The sequence below is a fragment of the Nyctibius grandis genome, chromosome 1 (assembly GCF_013368605.1).
Source record: "Nyctibius grandis isolate bNycGra1 chromosome 1, bNycGra1.pri, whole genome shotgun sequence".
Classification (NCBI taxonomy): domain Eukaryota; kingdom Metazoa; phylum Chordata; class Aves; order Nyctibiiformes; family Nyctibiidae; genus Nyctibius; species Nyctibius grandis.
In genome coordinates this window covers 116,057,213-116,069,197 of record NC_090658.1, presented here as the reverse complement: position 1 = coordinate 116,069,197, position 11,985 = coordinate 116,057,213, and the positions used below count along the sequence as shown (strand labels likewise).

Below are 11,985 nucleotides of genomic sequence, written 5' to 3'. Positions count from 1 at the left end.
GTGCTGATGCTCTGGTTTAGATTACTGCACTTTGGGAGAGTTTACCTTTGGACACACCCTCTTTCCCAAGAAACCACAAGAGCTGCCACTCACTCGGACTTTACTGATGGGGTGATGGATTCCTTCACTGCTGCTGACTTCTTTCAGTGTGATCGGGTAAAATTGTCCCTTATTCAGGTAAGTCATCGTGCTGTCCCCAGGTTTCTGTCGGAGGGACTTGGAGGCTTCCAGAGTGTATTCAAAGTTATTCCTACAGAGCAAAGAGGGCAGTGATTGCTAAGGCATTTTCCTGGAAAGCTGATTAAACATTCTACACAATCTGGAGAAATTCCAAAGTTGTTAGTTGACTCACTAAGCCACCAACAGGCAAGGAAGTTGGAAAACAGGATAAGCCCCTTTTTCAACCATTTCCTTCATGAATGAACATTTAAGAGAAGTTCTTGGCAAGCTAAATCCCAAGACGCATCAGCAGGCAAGACTGGAAGCTCCCTATTCAGGCTGAGAGCAGCAAGCTGCTCCCATGGAACAGAAAAGTTATCTATTAGCAATTAAATTAAAATTCACAAGCTAATAAGTCAATCAGTGGCCACAGTCTTCTCCTCTTCCCTCTTGGTCAACTGCAGCTAACCAAACAACTAGTTTATGCTCCTCCCTTGGAGTTCAGATGAGTTTCATGCTTCCTATTTCAGCTGTAGATTTCCAACAGGGAGAGTGCAAGGCAAGCAGGCCAGGGATGGGGACACAGCAGCAAGCCAGCTCTGATACCACTGCAGAGCTGACAGACAACATCTGCACATCTGCATCTTCACATGGGACAGGGAGTCGGCACAAGGACAACGACTGAAAGTGGGTGGTATTTCCAACCTGCAGGCAGTTTTCCTTAAAGTAGTTTTCCTTAAAGGTACAGGTAGGATTTTCAACTGTGAAATTCAAATGAGCAGACACTGTTGTGGTTTTGAGATCCACAGGCCCCCCCAGTGCCTGACAGAGACTTGGCACAGAAGGGCACGCGCTGTCCTGTTTGCTCGTGGACAACTGTAAGAGAACGGGAGCATATGGGCAAACGGGGGCCTTAAAGCATTACCCAGAAATGCTGTCAAAAACATAATCTTCTGAATTCATGTTGGCCATCCGGAGATTCAGTTCGGTAGGAAAGAAAACCTAGGGTAGACACAAAACAAAACAACATAACAATTAACACAGCAGCAACAAGAAAAGTCAAGATTAAACAGATACTCTTTACCACAGAATTTCTGGCAGGCAAATTTATCATCAGATAACAACTGATTTTTGGTCTGTATAAACAGGACACTTGAGCAGGGATTTAATCCAAAACTTTTGGGTGTCAACTAAGCACAACATCTCACAAGACTTCTGAGTCAGCTTAGAGCAACATTTTAAACCTTTCCCAAATCTCAAAGAAAGGGTATAGCTACACAGTTCCTTGAGGCCTGGCTTAAAAATCAAAACATGGCTACTCTCTTTTCAGTTGATACCATAACAAAAACCACGAATTTTCATCCAACTCTCACTCCAGGCCCCTAAATAAACTGACTGTTTTCCACTGACACACACCACGCCTAGAAACTGGCAGTTAGGAAGCTTACAGAGTCACTTCACTTCAGTACCTGCAAAGGCACCGCGGAGTGCTGAACTCTTGCAAAATCTAGCCCAGTGCTGTGGATCGAGATAACTATTTCCACACTCCGCAAGCCAAAGGCTCTGTCACTAGTAAGATTAGTCATTTGCTTTTGATAATGATTTCATGTTGTGTAGATTTTATTTACTAAGTTATACTTAAGCATCTTTCTCAGAAAGTCTTTTATTTCTAGTTCACCAGACAGATTTCTGGCTCACATAACAAGAACAATTAAAGACGGAACTGGATTTCTCCATCCAGATCAAGACACACACACACAGCGACTGCCTCTTTTGGTACCTCTTGCACGCCCTCCTTGAAAGTCTCCGAGAAGGTGGAGTCCGGCGTTCGCCTCTGGGAGTTCTGAGGCTGGGTGTTGGAACTGAACTGGTCAGGATTGAGGTTCCTGTCGAAGACCACCACCCGCTCCGGGGGCTCAGGGTGGTAGACACTTGGTGGGATGCCCACCGCAAAGCCATGGGGCTGCGTCTCCGTTTTGATGGAATGGGTGGGCATCGTGGCAATTGAAACAGTGACCGTCGTGTCAGGGGTTGTAAGGTGGCCTCTCTTGTCCATGCCCATCTGGGGTGTGTGTGGAAGAACAATATTGAAAGGCACATTTTTCAGAACCTGGACTCTGTTTTCTCCAGCAGAAATGAGTGGCTGTTCTGTTACATTTGGGATGCTGTTCCTTTAAAGGACAAAGAAAAAAATCATGCATAAATTACACAGCTCATTTTCTCATTAAACAAGAGCTAGAAATACTTCCCAGCCTTTTGGACAAGGATAGCTGATACCAACTCTCCTGCTTGTGCAGAACAGCTCAATCCTAACCTGAAAAGCTGAGAAACTCATTCAAAAAGAAACCTCACCCACTGCTAACAACCCCACCTTGGAGATGAATTACCCTGGAGCAAAGGGCGAGAGCTCACAGCCCAGGTCCTCACTGCTTGGAAAACAGTGGTCCAAAACTAAGCGCTCTGAGGACCTTCCCACCACACATCCGGCACATGCAGGCTCCATGAAACTGCTCTTTGGTGGATGGAGAAGGACTGGGAGCAAGGTTGCTGCTCCTCTGCCCTAAGACTGCGCAACAGCCAGGAAGCACTAATAGGGAAATTACACCCCTCTTTCATGCACAAACCCCCGAGAAAATCCACACCGAGGCTCCCTAGAGTGGTTTGCATAACTTCACACTCTCCACCCCACCACACTCATTTCTGCCAGGACGACACAGAGATCTGTGGCTGAGCTGACCTCATAGCTAGTAGCCACTAAGTCAGCCTGCCCTCCCTTTCTCCCTCCCCACTACATGGTCCTGCCTTCTCCTTTGCACCAATTCTGATGCTCCCCCATCTGCTTGGTAGGCCAGTTTGGCTTGTTCCACTGGCAGAAAACTAGCCACTTTTTTTTTTCCTGATAGGTTATGTGTCAGTGTAAGACCAGAGCTGGTATGAGGGGAGCAGGGGGAACACGGACTGCTCTTCTCAACAAGTCATTCAACCGGCTCAGCCAGACCACAAAACCTCACCTCGAGTCCTTAAAGCATTCAAGTCTGTCCAAAGCAAGAGGATGGTAGGAGGAGTGGAAGCCTGGCTTGAATGAACCTCGTATTCGTAATATTTACTTAATCAGTATCATCTTCTGCTTGGGCGGCGCAAGAGAGGGAAGGCAGGAAGAGGAAGAAAGAAAGGAGTTCCAGAGGATACAAAAGAAGCCCACAAACAATACAAAACCAAAACTAAATCACAAGCACTTTGAAGTCCTTCCCTATCAGCCCATGCATGAAGAAGCAATGCTGCTGGTGCCTGAGAACAAAATCAGCAGTGAGCAACTGAGGCAACCGCATGCAAAAATAAAAGAGTCACCAGTCACCTCCGCAGCCTTGGGAAGGGGTGCCTGCGCTACCAGGCTGTGCCTAGTGTTAAAGAGAGCAGCTTTTGCTACGCTAACTGTATGACACCAGTACATAGAAAGCAGACGGATGGCGATGAGAAGCAGTTTGGGACTCGGCTCTCCACACCATGGTCCAATCCCCATCCTGTTTATGGGGCAGCACAGGAATTTGGGGCACAGAGTAAAGGCAAACAATTTCTCTCTCTTCCAGCACAAAACTGCAGTGCAGCAAGTTGCTCTTCTTCAGCAGGTTTGGTGGCCTAGGAGGGAAGGGAGACAAGCAGACACGCAATAACAAAAACTAGTACCTTTTGCTATGGTCTTGGTCAGGATGTTCTACCTCTGGTTTAGCTGTCGAAGATCTCCTCTCCCTTGGAACCTGTGAAATACAAGACATACTATAATTGCATTCTTCATCCCATACCAAAAAAAAAAAAAAACAAAAACAACCCACAGCCATTTGGTGAAATTAAGAAAGCATCGCTCTCTGATACCAGTCATTAGCTTTGCAGCTTGACCAATGTTCACGTGGCTTTGGGATGCCAGGCCTGCCCCAGGCGATGCCCCACAGATCCCCGTGTAGCCAACCTGGCCACCTGTGCCAGCCCTGGGCTCCTGCCAGCGCCAGGCGGTAGGAAAACCAGTGCAGAAAACTGGCCATCCCTGGCTGGAGCACCAGCAGCGGGGTGAACAGGACCAGGAGGAAAGCCCCCAGGGTTTGCGCTGACAGAGCAGGTTTTCTCCTCTGAAGGCTGGCAGAGTTCAGCTTGCTGGATGAGCTCAAGGCTTGTGAACGGACACTGCTCCACAGCCCCTTCCCCAAGAACATGTGCTCTCTAGGCCACTACCTCAAAGACCACTCGAGGCTTTCCTTTCTCCTCAGAGACCAGGGGATATGGGAAGACCAGGTCCAGTAAGGGTACTGGGATGCTACAGCTCCTTTTTGTGCATGGCCACATACAACACACTGGCCCAAACCGTATTAAGTCTTCTATAAACAAAAGGTAACCACCAGTGCTCTGGATTTAAGACAGCTCAATACTGCTCCTCGTATTTTATGCCATGGATAGGATTTGCCCTGAAGACATCACACACCGCAACAAGCCACCTGGTTCACAGACAGACACGTGCCATTTTCCTGGCTGTGCTGCAAGGCCAAGGCATACAGAAGGTGGTGAACTCTTTGATCTGCAGCAGCTCAGTCACCAGAGCATGCAGCCTGTGCCCCAGTGACCCAAACAGCTCTCACCACCACTAACACAAGCCTGTGGTGCTCAGGTCTCCTCAACCACGCAGCAAGTCCACACAAGCCCCTCTGCAAACGCACATGTGGTGCCCAGGAATTCTGTCACCCTCAACACACCTCCTGAATGAGCAAACACTTTGCAGTGTAAGGAGGACTAAACTGCCACCACCTTCCTTCACTGAAGCCTGCTCAGATACTGCCTGTGTTTGCCAGCCTGGGGGCAATGTGGGGAACCACTGCTTTACTGCTAACTCAAAGGCTGATGGCATACCTGCACAAAAAGCATACTTCTCTAAACAACCCCCAACTAAAACTTAAGTCCTGGCTCTTCCACATAACCTGGCACCTCCAATAACACCAGAATTGTTGGATTTCCCATGGTAATCAGCAAAATTTGAAGAACATCTAGCTGGAGACTGCTAGAAGGCTGATGCTAAGTAGTCTCTGAAAAACATGGGTCTTCCAAGCTCCGCTTGGCCTTAGGTCCAACACTCCTAAACTCTAGATTATAATCAAAAATTTGTTTCCATTATCAACCACGGTTGAGCTATCAGGGTAGCCCATTAGCCAAATGGAAGAAAACTTGAGAGTTGTTTGGTTTTGTTGTTTTGGGGTTTTTTTAATATGAAGGTGATCTCATCAGCTGCCTTTAATATTACAGAGGAGGTGTATTAGAACTGCCTAGACGTCATCCCTCTAGCATTACTTCGTAACAGCCCTCAATAAATCTTTCAACCTCTAACTGTTTTGCTTCACCCAAGTGTGCAGCATACCTGTGCTTCCACCAATTTTTCTGTACACCCACGGATACCCAAACATAAGAGGAAACCCCAAATTACACATTAATGCACAGCAAATCCCTTCTGCTTTGCCAAGCGTGAAGGATCAACATCAACATTCTCTTTGTAATCTACAGGTTTAGAAATCAAAATCGATTTTGTGGATTAAAATCGTTCTGGTGAAAGTGTTGGGGTTTGTTTTTTTCTTTTCACAAAAGCATAGCAAGCACAGGCACAGAGCAGAAAGGCAGTTTTCTCACAAAATCAGCTGAATAACATCCACATCAGTGAGTTTGTGGCATTTTGGTGTGTGTGTGTGTGTGTGTGTGGAGTGCTAATCTCCATATTAAGCATTACAAGAATATTTTTATACATAAGACACGTTCAACTCTTAAAAGGGCAGGAAAGGATTTTGCATCTACAAGGTAACCTGTCTGTGAGCTTGAAGAACATACCGAGGCTGGCAATTGCACTCATTGCTGTTAAAAGACACTAGCCAAAATGTCAGGCATGGGAGCCAAGTCAGCCTCCCGGCTTCCCTGCACGCTCAGCAAGGAAAAAACAGCATCTCCACCCGGTGAGCCAGGCCACTAACGCAGGCGTCTAACACAAGCAGGATGCCTCCCTGCCTGGAAATGCCTGCTGGTCTCCATTGGCATGGACCAGAGATAACTACCCTGGCTTAGACTTCTGGTATTTAGGAAAGAAAGCTCAGCAAAACGTATTCCACACAAATCAGAAGGTTGTCTGTTTGACTGCGTTCAATTCACCCGTGAGCACCTAGGAAGGCACATGTCTCTGAGAAGACCATGAATGCTGGGGAAGGTAATTAACAGACTACTGAAGCTCACTGAAGGTTAGAGGGATGCAGAAAGCAGCTCCTTCAGGCAGACATTTCCACCCTACGCACCACCAAAAATCTGTAGTTATAGCTTAGTATCAGCTGATATTAAGGTAGCACATCAAAGCCTCAGCAAAAGCCAATGGCCCCACCACAAGAGGGATCGCATGAGCAAAAGGAGAGAAGTTTCCTTCTCCACGTGTATTTACATTCAGACACAGACATGCTCCAAACTCTTGTTCTTCATGACTATTTCTGGAATACATTGCCTCCTGCAGAACCTTGAGTCGATAGGCAAAGTGTTACTCAAGTTTTGACTCATTACATTAAGATCCAGGGGATCTTATTTTACCGAGCTAAAAATAAATCAATTTTCAGAAAAAGGGACATGGAATTTTTTCAATTCTAAAACCACATAGTTTAATGTCCTCATGATTTATTCATGGCTTCTGTAAAATCCTCTAGCAAATGACACCTTTTCCACAAGTGGAACAAGAGCTCCGCTGGCTGCCAGAGCATACCCACACCAATCTACCTTGTAGTAATCATACAGCAGTCCAAGGGCAGCCGCGCTGTCTTCATCACCATTGATGCTCATCATAGCTTTGGTAGCTGCTGTAAGGGGATTTTCAAGAAAAGTTTTCCAGGCCTCATCTTCACTGGTGTAAGGACGTCTCTGAGAGTAGAGAGAGTCATTCTGAAGAACCAACACGGGTCTTTTACTTGAATCATAAGAAAAGAAGAAAGAAAAAAGCCACCTGTTAGAACACATGAAAAACATTCCTGAAGTTCTTCTAAATTACCTGCCCCAGTTTCACAGGGTTCATATTCTGATTCAGTGCACTGCAAGGATTAGTCAACACAAAAAGCCCAGAAACCTAATTCTGATCTCACTCACGCTCAATGTAAATCAGGGTTAATTTGACCAAACTCAACTGGATTACACCAGCCCATATAAAATTGCAAAGCCGTTTAAGAGCAAAACTGACCTGCTCACGCTTTGAATCCAACCCAGACAGAGTTACACACTCTTACTGGCCTACCACCTACAAAATACTACTGAGAGGCAACCTGCTCCAGTTCCCACGTGGGACGAGAAATTGTAAATTAACGAAACGTCTCTTTCTCCCAGAGCTTTCAGAAGGCGTCTTCGCTCTCAGAGCGTATCCGAAAACACCACCTAGAAGCTGCCGATTAGTTATAGACTACACAGGGAAACTGGTCAAAGGGACCTGAAATCAATTTGGCAGTGAATTTATCTGACAAGGCAAGCCAAAAGACTTGCTGCCTCGTTACCACTGAAATAATCCATGACAGTAGCCTGTAACACCCTCAACAGATAACAGGGAAAAAAGAAGAAAACTTGGGTTTTTCTCCTTGACATTGTAGTATACTGAAAAATTATATTTACTCTGAACATTTTGTAATTGCTGGGAAGGAGAAAGCTCAAGACAACTTGGACCTTCTGCCCACAGGTGAAAGTGGGACATCTGTAGAAAATGCTGTCCTACCAGCTCAGACAACTTAATATATTTTGGTTCTATTGGTAAAACACACGCTTCATCTTTCAAGTCAGTTCAAGTTAATGGTGTTTAAATCTAACTTTTAAACCAGTTCAAACAGTTTTCTTTCCAGTACAAGCATAACATTACTTTACTGCACATTGTCAGGGAGAGAAGGGAAGCTTTTTTATTTTCTTAAATAATCCCAAATTCAGCATTTTTTTTAATGAATTGGTAATAGTTTAAAATAAATAAATAGTAAAAAACCCCAAACCCCACAAAAAGCTGCTTCCCACCACCATCACACCCCTTCCCCAGTAGATAAGCATTCTTTTCATCTATGTACCCAGACACATTCAGAGATCGAAATATACTACAAATACAGAAAGTTGTGAAATATAAAGTTGTGAAATACTCTAATCACTATAATCAGCTTAACAGTATCCTACATTTATCACCACCTTCTACCAAAAAGATTGCAAAGCGCTTTGCAAATTATGTGTTCGATCCTTTATCAGTTACACAAGGAGTCTTGCTGAGCCTCAGTGGGACAGCTTGGCCGAGCTGAAGACGCTTAAAGCGAGTGGGAGTTTCCAGGATTTGTAAGAGCACTCTGTGGCTATAAATCAGTATTACATAGTTGGAAAAAAGCAAACAACAACAACAACAACAAAAAAGACAAGCTCTTGCACCAAGCCCTTTCTTTAGGTCTGTGTACATATTTGTGTACACATTGATGCAGATACCAAAATGCAATGTACCAAAACGCAGATACCTTTAGTATTGAGGACATCCACTTTCTATCAAAGATTGCACAAAAGATAAAGCAGAATTTTCTTTAAGGACATGGTACAAGCTCCTAGTCTTATACAATACGATAAAAGAAACCTCAAATATCCATAGCAAAGGGGTAAGTCCTCAAGTTAAAGTCACTCGTAAAGAAAAAGGCAACTGAAGTAGCCTGGGTGCAGCTCACTTGATCAATCCCTGCCAAGCTGAAGGGCTAAGTCAGCTTTGCTGGAACTCACAAGACCACTAAGCTGATTCCTTCCAGCAACACAATGCTCACACGGAAAGAGAAAACCAAGGGAGAACCAAAAATACTGAGAACTAAATCAGCCACTAACCAGAACCATAGCAAATGCAAAAACTACATATTTTTGTGTGATTTCTTTGTCATTGCAACACCTAAATATAACACACATTGCCCTACAGGCAACCTACCCCCTTAAAAGCAGCGGAGAAAGAATTATCTGCAGAATTATCAAGAGAAGCACAGGGTTTGGCAGTAACTCAATCCCTTAACAGAACCAGAGCTTCTTTCAGGAAGATGAGAACATATTAATAAGAGAAGGCAAACATTTATTTTGCATGCGTTTTAGGTTTCAAGATTGCTGGCACATGGATCTGCTCACAAAGTAGTAGATGCGTCCAGTAAAGGCTGGGAGTAAGTTTCCTACCGCAATTTTAATAATTTCTTAATTTTATTTTCTACTTGACCGAAACGGAAGCAGAGGAGTATTACAAAAAGTAGATTCTCTCTTTGCTTGTGAGGATCCCGCAGCCTGCGATGTTCGGTGTTCAGATCACAGAAACTATTCTTTCATATTTCACCAATCCAAAACTCGCCCTTTCTCTCCCTCATCGTGCAATTTAACCCGAGACACTAAGCAATCCTCGGCCGCAGTGTGCTTAACCCCTGGGCTTGCACCGAGCACACCTTTAATGCTGAGGCAGCAGAGAGGATTTCTTTCACCAGCTTCTACGTGCCAGAAAAGTGAAGCACATGTACCTAAATTGCTATGGCCTCATCTTTTAAGTGTCATTAGAGGTAAAAAAAAATATGAAAAATCCTAATCACAGGGTGAAGGTAGTGAGCTGCTGCATTAGAGTCCTCTTTCTAGAAAGCAGTATATTAAAAAAAAAAAAACAACCAAAAACCTGTGGTAAAAATCCTACGCTTTCCCTAGGAAATGAGTGCATTTGAGTCACCGATCATTCAAAATACAGGAATTTTACAATCGGTTCTTCAAATCACCCCGGAGTTACCCCATTTTCTACTCACTCACAGAGTCCACGGCCACCGTCTCCAGACGGACACGGTGACAAGCGCAGAAATAAACCCAAGTCACTGAACACGGCAAGGGATCCGTCTGAAGAGTCTCGGCATTCAACACGATGAAGTTACAGAAAACACGCCTTAAGCTCAGTTTTAGCTCTTCCAACACCCGGTTCCGCAGTACGAGGTGGCTGCAGCCGAGCCTCCCCCAGAGCCCCCCCGGCTGCCGGCACGGGTGGGTGCCCGCCGACCCCCTCACCTGCCGAAATCCACCTTGCCGGAGGGATGCGCCTCGTAGAAGTCCATGGGGGCCGCTCCCGCCGCCCGGCAGCGGCGCGGGGCTCCGGCGGGGGCGGGGGCCGGGACAGCCCGCCGCTGCGGCTCCGCCCGCCTCCCTCGGCCCCCGGCAGAGGGGCAGCCCGGCGCTGCGGCGGCGCCCGCTCCGTCCCGACAGCGCGGCCCCGCTCGCCGCCGCCGCCCGCATTTAAGGCGCGGCGCGGCGGGGCGGGGGGCGGACGGCAGCGGCGGCGCTGACCCACGCCTCACTGCGGGTGTCGGGTTTCAAAGCCGGCCCTGCCTCGCCGCTCGCCTCCCGGGGCGGGGTGGCCGCCGGGGTCGCCCCGCTGCGCCGCCGGGCCCCCTCCCGGGGCTCACCCCCCACGGGGCTCGCTCACCCCCCCCCATTTCGCACCGCCCCGCCCCAGCCTCCGGATACTCCTCCGAAAAGATGGAGGGGGGCGGGCCCTCTGCGAGAGCGGCTCCCCCCGGCCCGGCCCCACAGGGGAGCGGGCCCCGGGCAGCGAGCCCCTCTCGCCGCAGCCCCCCCCGGAGGGGCGGCAGCACCGGTCGGACCGGACCCGGTTCTTCTCACCCCCCCGCCTCACTCACTTGTCGTAGTCTTGTGTCATGTCTGGCGGAGGCAGCGGGCGGCAGAACTGGCCCGGCTGGTCGGGAGGGCGAGGCGGGGGCGAGCGGAGAGAGGAGCGCGCAGCCCGCCGCACCGACGGGTTTTGTCGGCTTTTCTCGCCCGCTCAGGTGGCTGCCGCTGCCGCAGGTGGACGGGCGCCGCGCGACGCTTCCCATTGGCTGCCGCGGACCGCGGGGCGGAGCCGCCGCGCCTCCATTGGGCGGTCGGGCGCGGGGGGGGCGGTGCCAACCCCCGTGCAGAGCTCCGCGGGGGACGGGGGGCTCCGCGGCTGAGGCAGCGCTGGGGCGCCCCGCGGGGCCCGGGTCGGGCAGGGCCGAGCTGAGCCCAGCCGGGCCGGGCAGCGGGTGATACGAGCCGCAGCCGCTTCGTAACAACGCGGAGGACGGGGCAAGTAAGGGACGAGTAAACCTTCGCGGGGAAGGTGCTCTCCCGCGGCTGGGGGCCTCCCCGTGGCCCGGCGCCCGCCCCAGCCCGCCCAGCAGCGCGCCTCGCTGTCAAAGGCCGCTTTCCCGAGGGGAAAAAAAAAACCTTTTTTCCCCGGTTTTCCCTGTCCCCCTGCACGTACGGCGTTCACGGGGGCCAAGGCGCTGGCACCGCGTCTGCACCGGAGTCCCCAGCGCATCTTCTCCCGGCCGCGGTACGCGAGGGCTGCCCGAGCGGCCCGTCCCGCTCCCCATAAGGCCCGGGGCCGCTTTAGCGCGGTGTCACCTCACGGGACCCCGGCCCTGGGCTAGGACTCACGGAAGGGTACGCGGGAGGCACCCCGGGATATATTTCGCAATAAAAATGGGTTTCCCTTTTCCCTCTCCCAGCCCCTATAACCTTACTTCTTTTTCCCGTACTAAAGCCATTTTTAGGGAAGTCTAAAACCGACAGAAGGCGCGTTAATTTGCACAAGCACTGCGCCAGCTGCCAAAGTACAGTGAATCTTAGCGTCGTCACGTGCCTCACTGATGAACCCGGGTTTGGAGAGAAAGGGGGGTTTACCATGGAGTTACTGCTGGAAATGCATCTAAATCCCCTGGTTTAACAGCAGCAGCTACGTTACAAATACATTGGATATATCCAAAGTGGCGTGCATGAACTTAAATCAGA

The 11,985-nt window shown here is 48.9% G+C and overlaps 1 protein-coding gene across 1 annotated transcript in view; it reads right to left on the bottom strand.

Moving 5' to 3' along the window:
• Nucleotides 1-10,870, bottom strand: part of GRHL1 (grainyhead like transcription factor 1) — a 41,328-nt gene extending 30,458 nt beyond the window's left edge. The window contains exons 1-6 of the mRNA XM_068406982.1: nucleotides 10,851-10,870; nucleotides 6,937-7,123; nucleotides 3,844-3,914; nucleotides 1,940-2,330; nucleotides 1,085-1,161; nucleotides 94-250 (exon numbers count right to left, since the gene is read on the bottom strand). Coding sequence (XP_068263083.1) covers nucleotides 94-250; nucleotides 1,085-1,161; nucleotides 1,940-2,330; nucleotides 3,844-3,914; nucleotides 6,937-7,123; nucleotides 10,851-10,870 — 903 coding nt within the window. The remainder of the gene's footprint in view (nucleotides 1-93; nucleotides 251-1,084; nucleotides 1,162-1,939; nucleotides 2,331-3,843; nucleotides 3,915-6,936; nucleotides 7,124-10,850) is intronic.
• Between the last annotated feature and the right edge of the window lie 1,115 nt (nucleotides 10,871-11,985).